This window comes from Falco rusticolus, chromosome Z (assembly GCF_015220075.1).
Source record: "Falco rusticolus isolate bFalRus1 chromosome Z, bFalRus1.pri, whole genome shotgun sequence".
Taxonomy (NCBI): Eukaryota; Metazoa; Chordata; class Aves; order Falconiformes; family Falconidae; genus Falco; species Falco rusticolus.
In genome coordinates, this window is record NC_051210.1 from 35,556,142 (window position 1) to 35,582,491 (window position 26,350).

Here is a 26,350-nt window from a genome sequence, read left to right on the forward strand (position 1 = left end):
AACAGTCTTTAACAAAAAGCAATGAGTTTGGATCATTTTATATATTAAGTAGTTCTGGTTTTGTCCTCTCATTCTTTCAATCTGTGTCAACTGTATGAACATGATAGGTCAGACTGCACTGAAAATATATCTCCTGTACCAGAAATTGCCCATATTAAAGCAGCGATTGAGCATAATTGTCTGTGGGTGCTCTTTGCTGTGTGTGTGGCGTCCAGGTTTTGCTTTCTTTTCCAAATCTTGTATGGGAAGGATTTTCAGGAAGGAAACTGATGAAAATTCAGTGATTATGAATGAGAAATTATTCTATATAAAGATAGATTTCATGTTATCATGTGTTAAAGCTTCTAATGTGGTCATTTTAAAAATTGGGAATTACTTTGTAGGCACGTATTTTGGAAAGACAAGTGAGGACCAGTTTATATGTGTAGTTTCTTTAAGCTGAATGAAAGAAAGAATAAAATTTTGAAATGGAAAGAGTTTTTTCAATTGGATTCAAGTATAGAAATGAGTTGATGCAATTTACATACTTCCTAATTATGTAAATAAAGAAAGAACCTTTTGACAAGATGGGGGTGGAGGTTGCGGGCTTCATTGTTGTGGTGTTGACCTGTTCTATGTCACTAGTGTAACTGTAATTCAGACTGGTAGTGACTGAAAAATGTTAACATATAGCAGCTGTTGCATAATTAGGCCAAGTAAGTATGAAAAAGCTTGAATCTGAGTTATTTACAGATAGATTAAATACAACATCCCTATTTGGCGAAAAAGGTCACTGCAATTCCAAAAGGTGCCATATTTGTATATTTAGACCTCATTTTTGAAAGAAATTCCTGTTGGTGTTATCTGTAAGGAAAATATGTTGATAGATGTTTTAAATGTTAGAGAACCCACCTGACACTAAAGAGAAAAGAGCAACACTAATTTCCAAAGTGAAGATAACTGAAAATTCTGCTTGCTTGCTGACATCTTTCAGCAAACAATTGATCATTTCAGCATGATCACAATAGTGGTAAGAACAATAACCAATTATGTCTCTAGTTCCTAGTCTCAATCCATTTTAGCTTCTTAGCAGGAAGTTCCAATACATTATTTCTTTCTTCCTTTTTGATAAGATTTGTGAACTCCATACATGAGTGAGGTCATTTGCGCATTCTAGTATACAGTTTTTCTCAGAAGGCAAAGTCTGCCGGGTTATGAGACAGATACAGTGACGTTTCAACACATCCACCTAAAACCTATCTCAGTGCAACTTGACTGTCAGTACCCTTTGTATCTTAATGCTTGCATCCCCATGTTCCACATCTGTCATAAGTAACAGTGCAGGAAAAGTCATTTTGTTGCCATGTTTTTGAATGAACTTACTCCTATTATCATCAGGAAAAGTCATTTTGTTGCCATGTTTTTGAATGAACTTACTCCTATTATCATCTCTCTCTAAAGCCTTTTGTTGTTTTCTCCATTCTGTTCAGTATTTTAAAAAGAATATTTTCTGGTTTTACTCTATAGCAATTGGTAGGCATGGCTGTAACAGAAATAACAGCTCACTGTAGGCATACAACCAAGAAAACAAATGTAAAAACCCTGTTTCATGGGTTTCAAAGAACTTTGTAATGTTATCTTAAGCTGATCATGAAACAAAATTGTGTGAGAAAGAGTTTATCTTACTATATGATATATAGTATCTATTATATGGTATATATATCTATTATGAAATAGAACAATTGGCCACCTTGACAGAGGAGTCATTTTCTTAATATTCATCCCATGTAAAATAAATTTAATGTTATCCTACACAAATAGCTTCATAGTTCTCTCTAGTTTGGTCTCATTCCTTCCAGGTATTAAAGCATTTTACAGTGAAAGACAGGAGAAAATTAAAATTAACTATTGGACTTTGTTTTGATTCTTACTCTCCCTTTTCCTTCTCCCTACATCCCCCATTCAAAACACAAATCAAGCCAATGAACAATGTAATAAAAAAAGGACCAACTCACTTCTGAATGATGTAGGTCAACTGTATTGTTAAAATTCGAAGTAATGGGTTTTTTCCTGAATTTTTTTCACCAGAAATTTGCTTGAGTATTTCTCCTGATATATAAATCCCAGCCATTTGCTGGACCCCAATGCACTTTCCCATTCATCATAGTTTCTGTTTTGTTTTTGTCTATTTTGTTCCAAAAGTTTTATGATATGCATTCATAAAACCTCTTTCTATATATTTCATTGTGCTATGACAGATTTGGTCTAAAACAGAACGATGTGATATAATGTTATACAAGACACAGTGCATGTAGATTATGAATTCCTTAATGAGTTAATCTCTGAGCTAGACATGCTGTTGTGATTTGTAAGAAAATTGCTAGTTTATTACTGAAGAGCAAATGAATGTGCAGGTCTTTTACTATTGGGAAAAAAAAAATCAGTTTGAATTGTATGACTTGAATTAGAAATTGCCATTAGGAGGGTAATACCACTTTTTAAATAACATAAATCTTCAAATGTATATTAAAAATAGTAACATTTTCAGCCTTAAGGACATATGAGGCAGTATAAAATGGGTTTTAAATTACTACTGCTGGAACACTTTCTTTTTACTAATCAGCAGCACTTCCCAATTCAGAAATCCAACAATGAAGTATCTTGTTAAGGATATTTTATAATACTGGGAGGATGAAGAGTCACTATTCAATTCAACATCTCCAGTTCCCATGAAGCATATAACTCTGTAGGCTTGTTTTTTGTTTATTTTATATGTAAGACTAATTTTCAGTGATGTTGTAAGAATACATTCATGTTAATTAATGCTATAATTTCATCCTATCCCATCAGAAAACACAGCTATGCCTGTGGAAAAGTATAATGGCAATATAATTAGGATTTGTTCTAAGAAAAACATTGTTACAGACATCCTGCCATGCTTATGTTATTTTAATTAGATGTTTAGCTCAGGGGCAGTTCATAATTTATCATAAACTTTAATGTTATAATAAAATCAGCTGGAAGGAAGCTATACTTAATCTTCTCGATTACATCATAAGAAGTAAAATCTTAATTCGAACATGCCTTTTTTTTTTTACTGACAAAGCAAGAAGGGAAAACTAGGTTGACAAGATCATGCTGTTCACTTCCTCAGATAAATAATGATGCAAAGTTGTGCGAGTGCAGGAAAATTGAATCAAAAAAAGACGAGATCTGGCCTATCATGTTGGTTATCAGGATGCAGACTGCTAAGCAGTTTTTTTGTCAAGGGAATGGAGAAGTATAACCGAAAGTCTTAACCATACTGATTTTGCTTGTTGTTTCTTTGACAGAATTCTGACTTTTTGGGTGCTCTAATAGACTCTTTAGTTTCCCAGGGGTAACTTATGGAAATCACTTTTAGCTCTACCAGACACCAGAACCAGGTTTCAGTCATTCTCAAATTTTGTAGAGGTTGCTATAAATTTTACTTTCAACTTTATTTTAAGGGAGGATTTAATCAGCAGAAATAGAATAGAGAGACTTGGTCCATACTCTGCTGATGCTTCTGTTTTCTTAAACATGAGAGTTGAAAATGTGACTTTGCAATATATTTAAGTGTTCCCCAGATGTGCTTACAAACTTAAAAAAATTTTTTCATTGGTTGGTTGTCCAAAGGTACTGAAAATCCTGTCTTCTGTATGTTAATGTGATGTGATGTATATGAAAGTGGTCAAATTCTCATTTTTTACTAAATACATTTTTCTGGGAAGAGTTATTAATGCTGCGTTCTGTAGGCTTGATCTCTGCAGTGAGCTCATGCTGAGACCTTGCAGTGGGCCGTTACTGAGCTACCAAATTGCTTTGGCCTCAGAGCAGCAAAGATTCTAACTGCTCTTCTCCCTTGTACTGTCATCTTGGATGTTCTTATTATCTGTATGTTTAATCCTTTCAGCTTCATGCTAAGTTCTGAGCTTCAATAATGTTAAGAAGCCCTGGCTCCCTTAGATACTTTATCACACACAGACTTTTTCCTTTTCTCTGTTTTAGAGCTGCTGATTTTCTGTTTCTTTGTCTGGTAAAAAATATATGTCCACTTTCTTTTATCCGTTATCTGTAAATTATACCTGTGTTATTATAGCTGCATGACTGTATGTTTCCTCTGTAAAGGTAATATTCCTAGAATTAGAAAAACAAGGCTGGAGGCAGGTTTTAGTTCCAGTTATCTTCAGGGCTCTGGTGCCATGCCAAACTCAGTCACCTGTCCCTGCCTGGGAAGGACAGACCCTGCACTCGGGCAGGCGAGACCGCTGCATAATGAAATACAACGCCCTACCACTAGCTGAGAAGTGGGGAACCAAACTTACCTCTGCCAGAGGAGAGCTCTGGAGATCTCCTTTCTCTTGGCAATAAGGCATCACACCTCCCTGAACACCGGATTGACACATGATCCCCAAAGGCGAGCCTGGAAGTATAGAAAAAGCTCTGGACACAGCAGACAAACCCTATAGCATGGGCAAAGACAATGGGAAGAGGAAAGTTTTCCTCTCTTTTACCTAATGCAGACAGAAGGATGTGGCACCTTGTGTGGGGCACTGCTCAGTGGCTTGCTGTAATGATACAATTTATGCCTGTTTTTTTAACAATGTAAGAAAGGTCAACATTACTAGTCAGCAGTATTTCCTGCTTTGGGTAGCCCTTTGTCATAGCTCTAAGTCTCCCAAACCACTTCCATATAAATGTATATAAATCAAGTAAGTCATGGCTGAGTGCTTAAACACACTTCAGTGCTTGTGTCATCTGTCATTTGTCTGTCAAGCCTAGATATACTGACATCACATGAAGTGGGATGACATTCGCGGTCTCATACCCAGACAAGCCTGTATAGAAGGGATTGTAGCTTCTGCTCAATTTAATTTATTTTTTTTTTTTGGTTTGGTGGAGTTTGTTTGTTTGTTTGTTTGTTTTTCCCCCTTGGATACTATCTTTCAGGGTTCCTCTGCTCCAGCATGTCCATAACTGAATACCTACTCCACCCAACAGCTTTTGCAAGATGCTGGATTTCAAGCGCAATTGGAATAAACATGGAGGCTTCAAAGCAAATCAAATAAATGTAACGCCTTTAGAGTTTTAAACAGAAAGTAGGTGCTCTGATACAAGTACTGATTTTTATGAGATTGTCTGCTTCTATATTAACAGTATAACTTCCTTGTAAGTCTTAGCCCTGATCTGTTTTTCTTTTTAGTTTCCCAATTTCCATCATCTTTTATCTCTTGATACTTCAGATTTTGTCAGTATGTCACATTTATTACCAGAAAACAGAAATCCAAACATTATGGCCTGAGCATGAAGCAAGAAAACTAGTCAGCTATCTAAGATATCCAAAAGGCTTCCAGGCAGCTTTTAAGCTCTTTTCCCCTAGAAGTTTTCTTCCCCTAGAAGCTTGTTTATGTTGTCCTTTTATACTAGTTAGTTTTAAAAACATGTATTGCCTCTATGTCACATTTTTGCCTCAGTCCTTAGACCAGCACTGCATAAAATATTGCCATAAGCTTTTATCTGATGGTGCCTGAGTGTAATTTAAAATAGATGCTGCAGACTTAATTCTTATTTTCCATCTTTAAATGTATAACTAAGTATCACTGTGTCTCTCCTATGTTAAGCTTTTTAAGTTTTTTGTTTACATATATTTCTTTATAATGCTTGCCCTTTATTTTGTGTGGAAAATCTATCCAAATGAGGCTAATGAACTGGGGAATTGAAATACTTAAACTAATTTGTTGTGAAATATTCTAACTGTGAATAAACAAAGATATTTGAGGCCAAGTGTTTTCTTACACTGCTTTTGTTGTAGGTGTTTAGGCATCAGCGTGAACAGATGTGTAATATATTCTGACAGTTTTGTTTGATTGGTGAAGTATTTAGACACAGAATTCATGGTGTTACTTAATGGAAGTTATGGATGTTATACATCATTTCAACATTATCTGAGAGTGCTGGAATATAAATCTGTACTTAATTGGTTATGAGAGCATTTATTGAATTTTCTTCTTACAATTAAAGGCTTCAAAAGCTTTTTCTAAAGGGTAAAAACAGCAGTTTTCTGAAGTGTATTTGCAGTAGAATGATAATGTCTTAAGAAAAAAAGGAGAAAACTGTAGCTGGTGAACAGTAGAGAAGAAAACAAGCTGCATGCCTGTATCTCAAGAGAAATAAAATTTTAGATGCATAGTTATGGATTGTGTTGAAATACAGATAAAGCTACAGGATTTTTTTCAGCCAATCTCATTTTTTTTCCCAAGGACCTCAATGACTTTGTAAACATTTTTTCCCATTTCAGTGGGTTTTTTTTAATTACTAATCTGATTTCTGTTATGAGTTATGAATATTTTCACATATGAAATCACTTCTTTTCAGAAGTGTCTATACTGAAAAGAAAATACCTCTAGAAATAATCAGACAAGCCATAGCAAAGGCAAAAGCAGCGTTCTGTTACATTTCTTTTGTAGATCTGTTCAGATCAGAGATCTGAACAAACACTGTATTGAGAAACTTACCAAACTGCCTTCTGTTTGGTTCCATTCTGCAGGGGATAGCAAATTTTAATCTGGCATTTCAGCCAGGGGCAGCACTGCTCTGGCTAGCAGTCCCAGGACCCTTTGGGCTTGATCTTCTGCCTAGCAACCCCTCAGTATTAGAAAAGCTGTCTTTTTAATGAACCTAGTGCTTATTTCTCATGATCCCCTATAGCTAAGTCCCCAAATTCCAGCTGTGTGAGCATTCCTGGTACAGTTTAACTTCCCAGTGGGAGGAGATGAGTGTAAGCAAGACATAACATTGCAGTCGTGTTAGGAGCACACCATTAGTATTCACTTTTTGACATAAAGAATACATGATTTCTGACACAGCAAGCCCTGTGTGCATTTCCCTGCCTTACTGTCTTTACCATTCAGAAGCATTTTAGTAGCGGGGAAGTGATGTGCTGGTGCACTGCATTCTTCTATATGGGGCAAGCTACATTTCCTGTATGAGAAATTCCAGTCAGTGTATCCGACCTTCCCAATTCTTGCTTAGTCATGTAAGTGTATTGGTTCTTACTACCCTCTAGGATAGGATGATGTCCCATCCTTGTCTTCTTGTGATGCATTCTCTTTTGACTTTCTGTTCTGACTTTTTAAAATGTCTCATTCTTACTAACTTCTATTCTCACCTTTATGAGCTTTTCAGCTAAGTGATTTTTCTTCTTGGGCAGTACTTTAACAGCTCTACTTTGACCAAGATGTAAGTATTGAGTATTCAGTATTAAGCTGAGTATTTTCAATTTGTCATTTATCTGGTAGGTATGTATACAGTCTTGTTAGCAAAAGAAGAAATATGTTCTTCACAATATGTTATATATCACTCTTCATGGCATCAGTGGCATGCTACGAAAATATCAGCCAGTGTCTTTAGTTGCATTGGTTCAGCTGATGAAATAGCCATTGTTTTCATTTTGTTTAACTGTCTGTGTACAAATATTTTTGAAACTATGCATTTCATCTTCAGGAATGTTGTGGTACTAGTCTCATAGGGCTCCTGATGCATAATTCCAAGTCTATATAAAATATTCAATCTTAGACTGGGGGGCTGAGGAGGAAAAAAGAAAAGAGAGAAAGAAAAAAAGAAAAGAACAAAGAAAGAAAAACAGAAAAAAAAAACCCCTTAGGTATCTGTTTAAATGAAAGTGTGTCAACAAAGCACAGGAGAATTATTATTTTTTGCTGCATCTAAATACTTTCCAGCAACCTGCAGAACAGAAGGATACTCCAAGAAAAGAGATAGGTGAAAAAGTTAACTGTAAGATAAAGGGTAAAAAGCATAAACAAACCAACTCAGTAGCATCTTTTTTAAGGCAGAATTACTCCAAGAACTTCTGAATCATGTTACTTGTTTGCCTTTGACTATATGCTGTATGACATAGGTGACATATTAACAAATTAAAAATAGTCTGAATTGTCAGTGTTTTGTCTCCCAAAGCTTATATTTTTCTGAAAGACTTTTGGAGAATTCCAGGTGCAGATTCCCTAATAACAATAGTACAGTAGAAATTTCTGCCACATATTCCTCTTCAAATTATGTTTCATAATATCAGAAGACTTATTAATAGAATTGTAGGGTCACAGAATAATTTAAGTTAAAGAGACCTTGGAGGTCATGTGGCCCAGTCCCTTGCTCTTCAAGCAGGATCAGCTTGAAGGTTGAAGGTCAAAATTGCATCAGGTTGCACAGGATTGACATTACTTAACAAGTTCCTAAAAGTCATGTTTTTGCAGAAAAGAAAAGTTTGAGGGGTGGTGGTGACAGAATGTTGTGGTAGAATTCCTCTTGCTGTGCAAAGGCAGTTTGTATTTAATAGCTGTAAATAAATAGTTGTGATGTTAAGCTTAAAGGGAGAAATTTTTTGGTAAATGCTTCACATAGTTAGTCACAAAAAATACATTCCTGTTGTTTCTTTTAATAGTTACGGAAAGTGTAGTCCTGCTTCCAAATAACCGTGGACTTTGGGGACTGCAGGGCGATTCATTATTGCTGTCTTTTGTATCAAAATAGATTCTGCAGAACAGTAGGTAAAATTGAAGGTAAAAAGCTATTAAAACAGCTTGAAAAATTTTTTTTTCCCTTTCCTTTTAGCCTCAAATTTTAAGATCAAAAGGTAATACTTATTAAAGACTCCTAACACCCAATCAAACAAGGTGAGGAAAAATCTTTTGTATCCCAATAATTGACTGCACTGATACATAATACCTCAGAGCATTTCCCTTGTGTAGGCTATAATGATAAATATACTGTGAATATTAAACCTAAATAATTGCTTTCACTTAGAACTTTTCATTTAGCCAGAAATGTGACAAACTAGTGAGGCAGAGAAGCATTTCTACTTTGAAGCAATTTACCTCAGCACTTAGATCTCAGGGTTTGTAGCCCTGATTTTTTAGTATATTTTGTTTTAGATTAATCAGACAAGATAATGGCTTTTTCTCAATGTTTCAACATGTGAATTGCTGAATCACTTCAAAAATAAGGATACTTACGACTGAATCAGTTAAGGAAGACCTTTTGAGCTCCTGCAGAGCAATGTAAGATGTAGATTTTCTGTAGTGGATAACAGGTTAAGTAGGGATACAGGCATACAGATTATTCAGTTAAACATATTTTCCAAGGGAAGTCATAAATACCAGGGAACCCTTTGTGTCAGACTGCTATAGTCTGCAGAGATGCTAATTTCCCAGTAAGGCGGATTATGCCTTGTAAAATATCACTACTGTACGGGGATTTTGCATGAGAAAGCAGCCTCATATTGTTTATAACTAGTGTTGTTACTAGGGCAGGGGTATGCAGGGGTGCTGCTTTCTCTCGATCTCTTGACTTTGATCTTGTTCTTTCCCACTGTAATAAGATTACCTGCTCAGAGTACTTGAAGCATAAAGGTTATGGAAACATTAAATTTTCATATTGCACTGAAATTTGAGGCACAGAAGAAAATCTCTGCTTTCTCCATTCAGCAGTAGAGATTCTGTGCATTACACGTGGCAGGGTTGAGAGTGAAGGGAATTACTTCCCCACGTCAGGCAATGTAACAGAAATGCAGATGATGTGCATAGCTTCTGTCCTTGTATCAGATTGTATGACAGGAGTGAGGGAGGTCATGGCATGTGACACAGCTTTGGACCCAGTACAGGGTGTTAATTCCCTGGGCCCCACCACAGTTGATTAGCCTGAAACAGGGCTGGATAGATGAGGGCTGTTAGACACATCACATGGGGAGGTTGATCTCTACAAGTGAGGAACAGAAAGGATGCATTGCAGCTACACTTTTAGGAATAGCTGTAGCCAAGTATCTACAAAATACTGTCCCATGTACCTTCATACAGTCAGAACAAACAGATCTTTGGTGTAATACTACAGAAAGCTTCAGCCCTCTTATTGTGCTGAGTACATCCAGTCTAAAAAACGTTGAGCGTGCTAACTGTTGAGATTTGGATGATTTCTGTGCAAGTCTGTTGTTTTGGTTTGGTTTGGGGTTTTTTGGTTGGTTTTTTTTTTTGTTTGTTTGTTTGGGTTTTTTTTCCGGGAGGGAAAGCTGTTGGAATAAGCTGAATATATATACATCAGCACTGCTGGAAACCTGAGAATGGAAAGGACAGTATGCATTCATTATAGATTACTGACAATGATTATAGGCAAACACGTACCAGTTGCTTAATGCAGAAAGGTCCAGAGGACCCACACCATATGTCACAAGCCACAAAATGTTTTCATAATTCTATGTAATTAAACACAGGATCAGAGATTCAAAAACTTGAAAAACCCAACTGGTCATGAAAACAATGGACTTGCTCATGACCTTTGCGGTCTAACAAAAGGGAAATTGTTCAGCAAAAATTCCCCCTGGGTTAATCCTGTAAAGTGGGATATGTTGCTAGACCAAATGTGATATTACCCATATAGCACAAAAAGAATCAACTTTCCAGCTTCTGTATAACTTTAATATGTGTAATCAGCTTTTGTGCTATGAATGCACTTACAAGAGTAATTAGTGTTCAGCTCTTTAATCAGATACACAGATGCACAACTCCATGTTTTAGTAAAGTTTATCGTTAAACAAATATACTAGCTCTTTTCCCAAGACACAATGAAACAATTCAGAAAAGATAATGTCATCAAATCACCGTTTCATCTTTTTTCCATAATCCAAAGGATAGAATTTGATATTACTGACTAAGTAGGTGACCTTTAAAGACTTTTTCCATGTTTTTATGTTGCTAGTGTTGGAGGCTAATAATTTAACAGATATTATTAGTAATATTGCCTGTGAATGGCCAAATCTGTCACAAGGTGAGAAAGGGACAGTATAAGATCAAGAAGTAAAAATATTTAAACACTTCAAAATACATGTATTATGTAATAGATTTGTTGTAACTTGAACTTATTTTAATAAATAATAACATAGTTGCAATAAAACTTTAATTATTATTTTCGCTAAAATAAAAACTTGTTTTTTAATTTTATTAATCAGTGACGGTTATAAAATACCTTCATTACATGGTCTACAGTTAAGGATAAGATTAACTTTCCTTTTCTTTTGCTCCTTGAAGTTAACAATTCAACATTTTTCTCAATGGCATATTAAAAAATGTATGCTTTATAGGTAGAAATATATTTTAAATGCTATGATGAAGTGTTTTTTGTGAACCTTTGGGAAGATTTAGTGACTTACACTGGAGATGTATTTTTCTTTTCCTTTAAGTGATTATGGATTTCTTTTGTGATCAAATTTTGTAGTGCTTTTTAAAACATATAATGCGAATTCTGTAAATACTAATGCAAGTACATTAAAAAGCTAGTGTTTCTCGCAGATTGTAGTTGATGCAGATTATAGGTGACTAGTACACCATCATAATGAAATTAAGCATGCTATTTTAATGCTGAAATATTTTAATGTTTTGATGCAAATGCTGAAAGGGTTCATATTTATTGTTTCTAAAATGCTGAATGAAAGTTATGAAATATATCTTAAAGTCTGTGAAATACTACTTATTAATCAACTCAGCACCTGTGTCATAGTGTATATCTCAAAGAGAAGTCATTGAAATCTAGGTCTTGATATTTGAAAGGAAAATTTATTATCTTCACCTTGATCACAGCAAATTATTTAAGGGCTCGGCATGACAGCTTTTTACTGTACTACTTCTTGATCCTGGAACAATCAATATAACCTTTACAGTCTGAAGACAGAATTTCAGAATGTAAGGAATTGTATTTTCTGAATTATTTATATAGATACTACTGTAAGATGTTATACAGCTTCAAATTGTCTGAGCTATATACAATGCTACTGAAAGAATGTCTTGTTTTTAGGAAAAGTACAATCAAAAAGAATTGGTTAGGAGTAAACATTAACTGTCCGCAAACTCAGACAAGAAAACACCTTTGATACAGTTCTTCCAGATCTGGATGTATTTTTAGAGCTCACTGACAAGTTGCGAACAGCTATCAGCTCTCATTTCTCCCAGAGGTGGAACAGTTTACTCAGAAGCCAAGGCAGCCATCTCTTAAGTCTTCCAGCAGGGTACTGGCTATAAAATACTGGGCATCTTTCTTTACTGCAGGAATAAAATCAGAATCCCTGTTTCTCAGACAGCTTCTAGAAGCAGCACCTGAGGCAGAGCTGCCACCCGTTAGCAGGGCCGCTGCCGCGGGCAGGGCATGTGTACCAGGAGCAGCAAGGGCTGGAACCTGGGCGAGATCCCTTTGGGAGTGTGGCCCTGTGGGCGAGGAGCATGTGACTTGCAGGAGGGTGGATTGCTCCTTCATGTGGCTGGAGGGAGCCTGAGAACAGTTCTATCATTTGGAAAAGTTTTAAGCACAGACCTGTTGCCTAAGGAAGTGCATGTCCCGCCAAGATCTTCAGAAGGATATAAAGTACGTGCATGCTTAGAGGTGTCACGTAGATGCAATAGTGGGCCATACTACCATGATAAATCACCAGTAATGAGGCAAATGAATAGCAAAGCTGCAAATGGATTTACCAGCTGGACCATGAGTATGTTCAGTCAGGACTGAGGAGGGCATGTTCAGCTCCCAGGACTCACGTTGCAAACATGTAGCTTGTCCCAGTGCACTTGCCAGTGTCTCACTGTGTAACTCCATGAGAATGTGAATGTGCTTTCCCCTCCTGAGCTCTCTCTGTGATGTGAGGATGTAGGAGCAAACACAAGTCTGAAGATCACTAAATTAAAAGCTTGAGCTAAGATAGAAAAATTGGTTTTAGCTTCTCCATGATCACTTCTCCTTTTTCACCCAGAACTGGGAGTGACTAACATCTTCAACATTTTCAAAACCTCTGAGCTAGCTTTTTTGCTTTTGCGTGACAATGGAAAGGAGATTGGCAGTGAGGTGGGGAGCTGGTTGTTCATTCTCACTGTTGCACCATTACCTCTTACCCATCACCCATGATGCTACTACTCTGAAGGCTGGTTTGCACCAAAGAAGGGGGCAGTGACACCAGGCAGACCAAACCTGAGCAAGCTGAAAGGGTGACCACCTAGTTTCCTTAAACCTGTTAATTTCTGAAATGCAGCCTTTTCCACAATTGTCCACCTAGTGCAGAGGGGAATTTCAAACATTTTGCTGTTTTCTTGAAGCATTGCTTCTGTACTTGCATGTCAGTGCTGTTTAATTTGTCTATTTATAGGCTAAATTACTAAATTTAGCCTATAAAAAAAGTACTTACCATGCTTTTTCTATCATGTGCTTGTTTTGCCTGTACAGATTTGTTGGATTTTATTACATTGTGTGCTTGGTGAAGTAACCCTATAGCAGGACAGTAGCTAGAATTATAACCAAAACAGCATGACTGTATGTCCTTCTTGTATTGTCTGTCCAAATTGCAGGAAGACTTTGGGATTTGGAGTGGGGGATTTTAGTTTAAAGCAATTAAGACATGAGATGTCAAAAACTTCTACCAACATTAACAGAGCAGCACTCTTTCCTGAGCACTTTATTGTAGGTTTTCTTGATATCACTTGGCTTACAGCATGCTGAGCTAGTTGTAGTCCAATGGCTATATGTGATAAAAGTTTTTATTTCTTAAGTTAATAATTTCTCATTATTTCTCTAATGTGAGAAAGGAGTTGGGGGGGGGGGAGTTGGGGAGGAATTTGCTGTTAACCTTTATTTAATCTCATTAAGGTAAGGGTCAGGAGAAGCATTATAAATAATTAATGCACAGTTCTACTTCTAAAAAAGTCTAAAAAATTTAGCTCTTTTTTATTCTGATCATGACATATCTTAACTAGCTAATCTCCAAATAATAACTTAGATCCCTTTCTGCTGAAGAAACTATTAATTGAATTTTTAGTATGCATGTTAATTTTTTTACTTACTAACCCCTCCGTACCAGAGCTGGAATCAATACATCAGATTTCATTCGTCCTGGGAAAGGTGTCAGCAGGAAGGCTGTTGATTCTGGTGCTTTTTTAAGGTGTCTGTTAATAATGTATGAAATGGAATACTGTTCAGTTCTTGTTTCTGTGGCTGATTTGCCTTTCAATATGCAGCAAGATATAACTCTTGTATACATGGTGTTTTACTGTCACTCATATAGTTACACTTCAGTTTTCCCTGTCATTTCTGGGTGCATCGCATGCTAAAGTGATGGGCATAATATGCAAATAGCAGTAGGTTTTAATCTCTTACAATCATTTGAATAGTGAAACATGAATTCTTGTTCTGTTTTTGTGGCAAAATGCCTCACAGCATTGTTACTCAGATGCATTAAGAACTACAAACAAATGGTTGTTATAAAGCTGTTATATTACCAGTCATCATTTTTAGAGATACAAAACTGGTTTGTTGGTCATTACACTACGAGGAAACATTTAGAACTACTCTTGGTGGAGGACTATGAATAGAAAGGGAATGTTAGGTATTTTCAATGTGATGTCTGTTTGTAGGAAAGTTGACTGCTGCCAATTAATAATATTTAATTAATTCTTACTAAAAACTAAACACTATATCACTAGGAAAAACTGAATGGATCTCTCAAATAATTGATTTCCCTACTTACAAGCAATCTAGATTTTTTATAACCCGATCAAACTGTAAGCGTTACTTGTATTGAAAATCTAATGTAAAGCCTTCATCCTCCAACAGCTAGAAATTTTTCTTAAATTTCCCACCCACATATAACCAAAGGCTAGTTTCCTTTATTTATCTTTTTCTAATTTACTTAATGAATTTGAATACAATATGATTCTTATCTTACGTTTTCCAAGGTTAAACCAGCCAAATAAATTAACTTCTTCTCATAGGACAGTTTCTGGTCCTGGCAAATCTCTTTTACATTGATTTGGTCCAACACATTTGATAAAGATACAGGTTCAAAATAATATGAAATTGTCTGCTGTGTCTTTCAGAAATATTCTGACTGATGCAACACAAAATCTTGTTTCCCTTTTCTGTGGATTCCCACTGATATTTCTTAGTGTCACCATGTCACCTTACTGTATTATTATTACTACTACTACTACTACTACTACTACTACTACTACTACTACTACTACTATTATTATTACTATTATTACTATTCTCATCATCATCATCATCATCACCACCATTATCATTATCATTATTATCATTATTATTATTACTTGACAGTTGTTTCCAGTTTAAAGAGTCAACTTTCCCAAGATACTTAATCACCCTTAATCTTAAAACTACAGGTGTAGGATTATGTGTGTTGTATTACTAAAACAACTGAATTTCTGCAGTGTCACTTCTCCAAGTTCTCTGGCTCTTCTTGTGGGGTGTCTTCTCCTCTTGTCTCTTCACTAAGTCCTCTACTTTCTATTGTGAGCAGTGCTCCAGATTTTGTGCCAGTGTCACCACATATATTGTTCCTCAGAAGTTTCTGTAATGACTTCCCTCCAAACTGACAGTCCCTCATTTAAACTAGTTATTGCTTCAGTGTTCATATGCATTGCATAATTCCAGTCTTAATCCTTACCTTCTCCAGGCTGACATTTTTTCTCATACCACCAAACCAAATGACTTGCTGAAATCTTTTTTGTTGTACAGAAACCTGTGATTACTCGCAGCTTAGTGTTGCATTGTATTTATAGTACCCATTATTGAGAACATCCTGATGTGCTTGTAGCTACTGGAATTTTTAATTTTTTTAAGCTCGTCCTTCAGTTAAGGTACTCTCAGCTTGCTGCTGTTCAGACGAACAGTATCTTCTCAAACACAGTAGATGGTACATGTATTCTTCATATGAATTAAATGCCCCTTGAAGTCACTAGAAATTGTGACTAAATCTTCATCTTTAGGAGAGCTAAACTCTAAAAAGCAGGGTGAGGAAAGACCAAGAATAATTCCTATTCATCTTATTTCTAAACTTATTCAAAGTCCAATTTAGATAAAATGGTCAACAGTTTAGTACTACTGTAGATTTAGGAAAAGCTAAAGTGGTTGGAGGATTAAGTTCCGTGTCCTCTCTGTTAAATGAAAGAAATTGTTCTTAAACAATACTCAAAGAAAAAATGTGTTAATTTAAAAAGCACCATTTGCATTCAGTCTTTTAATATGTGATAGTCTAGCAGTAATTAAGTAGGTTGTTTTGGGCTTTTGTGTATCCATAATAAGAACTTTCCTTTTTTATTACATCAGTAAATCACAGGGATTACAATGATTTGAGATCTTGCAATGCAGATTACATTGTGCTTATGTGTTAGCTATTGTATTTCTCTGCCACGATGATAAAGCATTGCCTTTATTTTAATTTGTCTCTTATTTTTTTTATTCTGGCTTGCCTTTCTGAGTTCCTTAGAACATGAAATTATTATTCACATTTCTTTCCAATTCCTAGTTGCATCTAGTGTGAAAGGAGGCAAGCAAAAGTCCTTGCCAACTCTAGCATTAGTTGTTCTCTAAGTATTTTTCAGAAGATAGCAAACTCTTCAGGAAAGCCATAGTCATGCAATATGAAAAAATAAAATTTTGTGCCTCCATGTATTATATTAAATTGAAGACAACTTCTCCCATTCACTGCTTTCAGTGAACATAAAGTGGTTGTATGATGTCAGACTAAATGTTGATTTGACAAAATATCCTCTCTCTACAGTAACCGGTAGAAGCTGCAGCAGGGATGTAAGACAATAGACATATTGTGACACAGCTTCAGCTGGGGCTCCAGGAGCCTGCAGTACAGCAATGTTGTGGAGAAAGTGTACCTTCTTGTTTACATAGCAGTGATGGAAGTCTCCCACTAAGCTGTTGGCTCACTCTTCGAAGCCATGCAAATTTTTGCCATCAGCAGCTTGTTCTGTGGTTGAGCTACGTTTTCCCTTTTCTGGTTTTGAATCTTGAGAGCATAATTGTGTGTGTCATAGTTCTTTATGTGAGAAAAGACTGGTGACTGTTCCCATCCATTTCCCTGATGCTGCAGCTGACTTTACAGATCTTGAGGTTGGACTTCTTTGAATTACTCCCTTTCACCCTAGTCATCTAGTCATCTAATGAGTCACATGTGTGATCATCTGGTGGCCTTTGCTAGTACCTTTCTACTCATATCTTATCGATTTCAGGTAGGACATCACAATACAAGGCAGTTGCCCACACAACCTTCAAGATTCAGGTGCAATATGGACGCAACCATATAATGATGTTTCTGATTCACCCTAGACTTGTTCTTATGCTATTTGCTTTTCCTCTCATCAGTGTTGAACGTTGATGTGACATTTACACAGAATTGCCTACTGTGTAACTAGGTTGTCCTTCCAGAGTGTTAACAGCTTGCACAGTCTGACATTCTTGAGATGTAATTAGGATTGCCTTGTTTGCATGTGCTTTGCATTTATCTACACAGAATTTAATCTGCCATTTTATTACTTTGCCATTCAAAGTCATAAGAACTTTTGCAGGAAGGTTTACTTTTAACATGCTGAATAATTTGTTTATATTCAGTAAATCTTTCACCTCCATTTCCACATCACTGATGACTGCACTGACCAGTTCAGGCCCTTACACAGATAAGTTCTCCAGGAAGCTTAATCATCTTTCCTTTTGGCTCCTAGGCTTGACCACCTTGCTTGGAAATTTCAAAGCAAAGTTAGAATTTCATTTAATTGCTTTCATCTAGATGTTAAAAATTTCAGTTGTAAAAAGACATTTTTGACCTGCAGTATTGTGGCACCAAGATTAAAACCTGCTATCTTCAGGAAGAATTTATGATTTGGGTGTCATCTTTGTTCTGAACTGTTTTCTCTGTATTGAGATCTATTGGAAGTGTTCAGTATCATAATTTAAAATGGATGAGTATGGGTTTTTTATATGTGTGATAGTATTGTATTACTGAATTGATTCAATATTTTTTTCATTGCTGTTGTTAATCTGTTGTTGATTATCAAAAGCAAAATCATTAGTATAATGGAGTACATCCTCTTGCTATGATTTCCGTGGAGCATATCTAATAAACCAAGGCATCTGAAATTGGAATGTAATAAAAACGTGGTATTTATATTAATCAAATATTCCTGTTAGATGGGTGATGCTAATGAATCTGCTATGATGCTGAGCTTGTAATAACTCAAAGGTTACAGAAAAATTTGCACAACAGGAGGATTGCATTTACTTTTACAGCAATAGTTTGTCATCTGTTAAAAATCTTTTGGATAAAATACATTATACTACTTTAAATAAAACTGTGGAAATTCAGATATCAGAAGTTAAATGTGTAAAGGTAGTAAATAGTTGTTTCAGTTATTCTCAAATATAATTATTCATTGTGGATGAAGAAAAATTCAAGTGATCCTTCATGGTTAGAACACTTAGGAAAGAGTGTCAGGATTTATGGGGAAGGATTTCAACACCATTCAGCAACTAATGCGTCCCCCTTTCTTCCTTTCATTTTCAATGTTATATATTTTCTTTATTTATTTTCCTATAAGGGGATTTTAATGTAAAATTCTAAATATGAAAATCCTGGATTCCACCCTTTCCAGAAAAAGTGGAGAATGCAAAAGCTCAGTCACCTTGCAGAGCACACATTGGACAGCTTTAAATAAAAAGGGGCCAGGAAGGGAGTATGGCTTATAACCAGAGAGATGGGAATCTCACCTCGTTGGCTGATCTTTTTCATTATTCAAAATGTAAATTGAAGAGAGAGAAGGGAAAATTATCCTTCCAAAGACCAAATATCTTCACCCAGCCCTTTACCAGGCACTTTTCCCTAATTGAATCGATAATCTTGCCCTCAGAGAAGACATATTTTGATTTTGCCAGCATTGCTGGTTAAACACTGACTCAGTACTAATAGTGTTGGTTCCTGTTCACTATATGAGCAAGGAAATTGCCCAAACCATCGTGTCCCTGGTTCATCTCGTCTCGTACGACAAGCAACATACCCACTTCCCAAGACAGAACAAATGTGCTCTAACAGCTGTAGGTAGGAGTTCTGTGAATAAGGAGTATTTGAGTCATTTTGTGTCTATGTATGTGTTTTTCACACTCACTCTTGCTTTAATATAACAGACATAGCTGTTTTATTAAAGGGAAATTTAAAATAGATTAACATCGTTCTCAGAATCAGGTTCTTTTTTTCTCCATGCTATATGACTGTAGCCTCAAAAATGCAGACCTGACTAATAGTGTTAGCTATGCTCAAGCAGAGTCATTTGGGGTCTGAATGGAGTAGGAGGGAGGTTCTACAAATTCTCGATTAAAATTCTGGTTTTCTAAATATGACACTGTGTATTTTTTGTACATGCTAATGGGTTCTATTCATCATGAATATTAGCTTTGCTAGGAGTTATTGTACATCTGTTGCCCTGTGCTTAATATTACTTCTAGTAGCAAAACTTCTGTTCTAGAAGGAACTGGAGTAAGATGACCTACGTTTGGAGTCTGAGACATTGTGTATTATATATGTGGAGCATATCTAATATGTTCTGTTACATATTAGACCTCACCCCTCTTGATTCCCTCAGTGTATAAAAGAAAAACTTCATTACCCATCTCAAAATCTGTTTAGTGCTCAACCTTACACCTCCTTGAAAACCATTTTCTATATAACTAGCACATTTTCCCTATGTATTAATAACAGATCAGTCTGCAGATGAAAAAAAAGCAGCCTTTTCTCCTTTATCTGCTACTCATGGGAAATAATTCTGTTTCTCTGGAGTTAATAGGTGTTAGCATAGCAAAGAACAGTGGATCTTAAAATTATTTATGATGTTAATATTTTACTCCTTATCACTTCTCATTTAAGAATAAATATTCATCACATTAAATTAATAATGAGGGAAGTTTTCTTTTAGGGAGGAAACTAAGTTAGAGAAGTTTTATGCTTTGCTCATAGTTTAGCTGTTAGCACAGAAAGGTATAAAGGCCAGGTGATACTTTAAGTCCTAGACTTGTGCTTCAGCCTTAAAAGGTATCTCTTCACTACATCTTGAATAGAAAATATTACCAGTACTAATTTGGCAGAAGTAGAATGTCTTTTTTGCCACAGAAATACATTGGAAATTACTGAAGATGAGTTATACTAGCATGACCTATAGCTTAATTGACATATTATTGCTGCCAACTCACATCTTCCAGTGGTTACATTTCTGTCATTGGATTCTTTGTCGCATGGGAAAAATACAGTTTTGTTTAAATGAAATCCATTCAGTTTTTTAATAAGTAGCACTATCCATTTGTGTGTGTCTAGAAAATACAACTATCTTTGTACTTCATAGACATAAATCCAATAGCCTCTTTAAAAACATCATCAGTGCTGTTGAACTTTCAGTAAGGATCTGTGTTAATAAGGGTTTAGATGTAGGTGAAGACTTAGTGTTTAATGCATAGCAGCATTCATCCTGCCCCTAGGAACTCAGAAACATTACCTACAGACCTTCAGTTAAGAGTTTCCTTTAGTTTTGCAGTTAGGTGAAGATAAAACCCAAGATATCTGCCCTTCTGTTTAGTTAGAGGACAATATTTACTTATTTGGACAGCACTGAAAATGAGACCAAAACAGTGTGAATAATTCCTACTGAAAACTTTAAAGTTTTTACCTAAAAATAGTCGTGATGTATTAGAATTGGTAATGACCAACAATACCAATGCAGGTCCTTTTGTGGGTAGAAGTACTTCCACTTACTGTCTTTTTTTTTTTTTTTTTTCATTTCTATCTCTCTTTCTAGATGCAGCAATTGTTTCATGAAAACTATGAACACAACCGCAAAGGTTACATTCAAGATCTTCACAACAGCAAGATTCACACAGCCATAACACTTCATCCAAACAAAAGACCAGCCTACCAATACAGGCTGCACAGTTACATACTGAGTCGCAAAATTTCTGAACTGCGCTATCGGACCATCCAGCTCCATAGAGAAAGTGCCCTGATGAGCAAGCTCAGTAACAGTGAAGTAAATAAGGAAGATCAGCAATTGGGAATGATGCCATCATTCAATCATTTCCAGCCACGTGAAAGGGATGAAGTCATCGAGTGGGAGTTCCTGACAGGAAAATTTCTTTACTCAATGGTGGAGAACCAGCCACCCCGGCAGAGTCTGAGCAGCGTCCTGAGGGCTGCACTGGATGACACCGTGATGCAAGTCATGGAAATTATAAATGAGAACTCTAGATCTAGAGGAAGGCTCATTGATTTCAAGGAAATACTGTATGGCTACCGCAGGGTGGACCCTCTGCATGGAGTGGAGTACATTCTGGATTTACTGCTTTTGTACAAGAGGCACAAAGGAAGGAAAGTTACGGTTCCGGTGAGACGCCACGCTTACCTTCAGCAATTGTTTAGCAAACCTTTCTTCAAAGAAGCAAAGGAGCTGGATGTAAGAAGCCTACTGGAGGATACCAACACTGACACTCAATCTTTCTCTTTCCTTTCAAATTCTTTAAAGATTTTTTCTTCATCATTCCAAGGCACCAAAGACATTGCGAGACGCAGTGACAAGAAAATACATATTCTTGTCCCTCTCACAGGAAGATTTGACATTTTCTCAAGATTTATGGATAACTTTGAGAAGACTTGTCTGATACCCAGTCAGAATGTAAAGTTGGCGATAATTCTCTTCAGTTCCGAATCAGGCCAAGATTCCAGCAGACACATAAAGCTGATGAAAGAATACAATGTTAAGTATCCTAAGGCAGATATGACCCTGATTCCGATGGCAGGAAAGTTTTCTAGAGGGTTAGGTCTTGAAATGGCCTCATCTCAGTTTGACAATGGCACTTTGCTGCTGTTCTGTGATGTTGATCTGGTGTTCACACCAGACTTCCTCCAGCGATGCAGAGATAACACTATTCAGGGAGAACAGGTTTACTACCCTATCATCTTTAGCCAATATGATCCAAAAGTAATATATGGAGACAACCCTCCAGCTGAGGGTAGTTTTGTTTTCACAAAAAAAACTGGATTTTGGAGGGAGTATGGATTTGGAATTACCTGTATTTACAAAAGTGATCTACTTACTGCTGGTGGATTTGATACCTCAATTCAAGGCTGGGGACTAGAGGATGTAGACCTCTTTACTAAAGTGATAACATCTGGCTTGAAGGCTTTCAGAAGTCAAGAAGTAGGAGTTGTCCATATTTTTCATCCAGTTCAGTGTGACCCCAATTTAGATCCGAAACAATATAAAATGTGCTTAGGGTCCAAAGCAAGTACGTTTGCCTCTACCATGCAGCTTGCTGGACTCTGGCTACAGAAACATTTGGGTGTCAAGTACAATCAAACTGTGTCCTGACATCTCAGCTTATTTGGCCTTTTAAGGGAGTTTACCTCATTATTGTTATTATTATTTGATCTTGTTGTCATAGTTTTAAACTCCCTCCTATTGTCTTCCAAAGACTGTTGACCTCAAACAGGATGAGTCTGCTGTTCACTGATGTTTCTTATAGCTACTGAACTGGTGAGGTGAATTCCTTCATGTTTCCTTTGTTTGAAATTCAGTCAAGTCACAGAAATCATATGTTCCCATGGAGCACATGCATCACAAGAGACTGCCTGAGAAGAATGTTCTCCTTCAGCTTTGGGATGCAGTATCGTCTTTGCTGCATTTCTCAGATTTCATGTGATATAAATATTTACTGGTGAAGGTACCACAAAAGTGCTTTATGCTTCTTCTGGGGATGGAACTCTGTAAGATAAACTTGAGTTTTATAATTTATATGAGGAGTTATATGTATAAACACTACTTTTCTTCATCTTTAGAATTTTTAAAGTAAATGAATAACTATGATTGTACCTTTATTTTTTAAAAAAAATCTAAAAAAAAAAAAAAAACCAAAAAAGACACACACCAAAACCACAACCAAACAAACAACACCCAGAAAAGCTGAGGAGCTACTTGCAAATACAACTGGTACTGGCTACCAAGGTCCTTAAATGTCTTATTATAATAATGAACTCCTCATTGTTGTTCACTCTAAGTGTAAATGAACTTTATTTTCACAAGGAACAGGATTTAATCAGATACTCATGCACACTTTAGAAGTTGTGTGAACCAACGTTCTTCATTTGCAGGCAAGAAGAAACTAAGACTTAACATGGTCGTTTATGATAAAGTGCAGGCATACAGTATTCTTTTTTTGAAACACATAGTATAAGTTGCTGTTCCTCTTCTTAGACTGTGTCTCTAATACATAATTTTCTTTTACATTCCTTTCATAAAGCTGCATTTCATACAGAGTATTAGAAGTTAAAGCTGTATCTTTTTTTTCACATTTTCCATGAATATTGGTACTCAGTAGTAGGTTGTTGTTCAGTTAAAATAATTGTAGAATAATTATTTAAATTTCAAAATTTACTATTGCTGGTCAAAGTTCCTTGCCAATATATTTATATTAATGAAGGTTATAAGACTGTGTTAAGATTAATCTCTCTGGAGTTGTCATATTGTGGATTCACAGAGTAAAGTATTTAAAATACCAACATAAGAAGTAATAAAATCAATTTCTGTAATTTAGAGAAGTATTTATATAGGGATGTGTGTGTGTGTGTGTGCGCGCGCACGCGTGTGTGCACGTGCGCATGTGTATATCCCTATATATATATATATATAGAAAGAGTAATTTCAGAGTATGTTCCTTTTTTTCAGTTCAGGCAGAAATTTGTTACAATTGTAATTTTTGCCACGTGCTTGGAACGTTTCATGTTATACTGTGGTAAAAGCTCAAAGGCATCCAAGAAACCATCAGAATTCAGCCAAACTTAAGTTAATACAGCAGGTACTTCTAATAACCTCAGCACCCTTGATTTCAAACTATATTTCAAATAGACCTGGGCAAGAAGAAATAAACAATTACTGCATTTAAGTTTGTAAGTTTTTCAGCTGTAACAAGCTCCTGTGTTTCCTTTCAAAAACCAACTAAGACATCTGAATTCACTGACACATCTATTTGTACGGAGCTATCCTGATAAATTTCCTGAGGCACAAGGGGTGCATAGGCCAGTTAATGCCTCTTACCTGCAGTTCTCTGTTCTGGATTTAGCATGCAAGGAAAAAGGCATCCCTGAACAGGAGTGAGTAAACTCAGAATTAAAGGGCTGGCCAATTTTGTATGCTTTAAAAAAGGCCATCCCCATTGCCTTGGGGAAGGTAGTAATTGTGGTAGATTAGAACAGATAGAAGGTAATTCATTCTTGTCTGCCTTCCCTAAGGAGAGGTCCTGGCTTGTTATTCTCCTAGAGGCTGTTGCCTTTCTAGCCCAGTATTATTAGCTCAAATGTCTGGAGAAGGTAATTCAGTATTACTTATGAAATAGTTATTGGAAAACGCTCTTCAAATTGAGTGCAAAGGTCACGCTTTGTTCAACAAGAAAGCCAAGAACAAGGAACATAGAACTTATTTGATTGATCTCAACTGACTGATGCAACTCAGACTGTAAATATAAAAAACTTAATTCCTGTTGATAAATGTTTGTGATGATTTCATAAACATGAAAAAAAATATTTACAAAGACATCTAAGGAAATCATTGTCTGTTGGGATGTATTCCAGTGCTTATTTCAATTACTTAGTGGCCAGAAAGTATTTGCTCAGCTCAAAGTAAAATAGTAGATTAGAACAAGAAATGAAACCAATCATTCAGTGGGGATAAAGATGTATACAGAGGGCTTGCAGGATCAGGTCCTACATGATATAATAGCAAAATGCTAGTATTTACCAATAAAGATATTTATTTAGTGTCTGACTGATTCATTTGTTTATATGATGAATTACTTTGTTAAAAACCAGATTATTAATGTTTATTATCAAATATTGCATTGTCTTTTGAATAATTATCCTGAGATAACTTGAGAACTTGTGTTAGTTTGTTTAAGGAATAATATGCCTTCTAAGGAGATGATATTAGAGGGAAAAAAAAGCACAAAAGTGTTAAGAGTAATGTTATGGATGTATACATTAAGATGGGAATGCCTGTGCTAATGAAGTGTTTGCTTTTGTCTAGACTAAATCATAAGCTTGATTGTAAAATGAAATTTCTGTGTGTATGATGTCCCTTTGTAAACACATAACTAATGAATTCGCAGTAGGACATAATGATCATTTTTTTCCAAAACCCTCTTACCCTGGGAATAGATTCCCTGGTTTCATTGTTGGGATGTGGGTTGTGAACTGCTTGCACTTCGGCTTTTCAGACACTGCCTTTATTAAAAAAAAATATCTCAGGAGATCTCACACAGAAACCTCAGTAATTCCCACGCCACCCCCATCCTGACATGTTTTCCTGTTCACAGTACTTAATTCAAGTGTATAATTTAAGTATAATTTCCTGCATCTTCTGGATGAAGGAAAAACATCAAGTTGGGCTTCCTAAGACTTGCTGAATATACTCTACATAAGGATACTGAGTCTTCTGCCCGAGTCACCTCCTTGCTGCCAGCAGCGCTGACAGGTGCCTCTCCGTGGAGCTGCGAACAGGTAGCGCAAGCCAGTGCAGAAGAACTGTACTTGCTGTCACCAGCTGCTTTTGGGAAGCAAAAGGGCCATTTTATTCAGGACTTGATAGGAGTGAAAGGAGGATGACGAACTGAGGTTTCATTGGGTTGGGGTGGTGGGGTATCTTGTCCAGATCCTGTGTGTCTGTGTCCCCAGGAGGAAAAGGAGTCCGGTCCCACACCTCTTCCCTGTTTCCTCTCAACGCATATTGTGAAGGAAAAGGCAAAACCAGCAGTGCTTCCGTTTAGTAAGGCTAGCAGACCTGAACCACACACCTGGAGCCTTATCATATAATGGGATGTATGGTGGAAAAGGTGCTCAGTGGTCTTCCCAAAAAGCAGTACAGAGAGAGGCACCTGCACTCAGCAAAGACCAGAAGGATGTGCAAAAAGTGCCTTTTGGAGCCTTTGTACCAGTGTGTGCTCAACAGTGCCTCAAGACTCTTGCAAAAATTGTAGTACTGGTTAAATGGCTCATAGAATCTTGAGGAACTGTGGAGACTTCCGAAGAGCATGAGATAACAGTCGATTTCTTTAAATAGAGCAAATAAGCAATTTAATGGTTTCTTAAGAAGTAATTCTAGTGATTAGTTATGATGTAGTTCACCACACAGAAGATTTTGCTCCAAAGAACAGTGCTAGCTTTAAGATAAAACAAAACACATGTGCAGTCTACATCTGATTTTCCTGCAACTTGAAATTGGTTAAAATTTTTGGAAAAAAATATGGACTAAGAATTGGTGAGCCACTGATTGGAGGAAAGCTTTGTGCTTCTGCTCTATTTTTAAAAGAGAATCAGATGAGAAGAAAACAAAAAATGCCTATAGCAGATGCACACAAACATCAGCTGTGATGTGAGGGTAGCAGCATTGCTTATAGTCCTAAATGCTGAAGCACAATA

The 26,350-nt window shown here is 36.3% G+C and overlaps 1 protein-coding gene across 1 annotated transcript in view; it reads left to right on the forward strand.

The window, feature by feature from the left end:
- Window positions 1–22,253, forward strand: part of CHSY3 (chondroitin sulfate synthase 3) — a 164,706-nt gene extending 142,453 nt beyond the window's left edge. The window contains exon 3 of the mRNA XM_037374581.1: window positions 20,688–22,253. Within this exon, the coding sequence (XP_037230478.1) occupies window positions 20,688–22,253 (1,566 nt within the window). The remainder of the gene's footprint in view (window positions 1–20,687) is intronic.
- The last annotated feature ends 4,097 nt before the right edge of the window (window positions 22,254–26,350 follow it).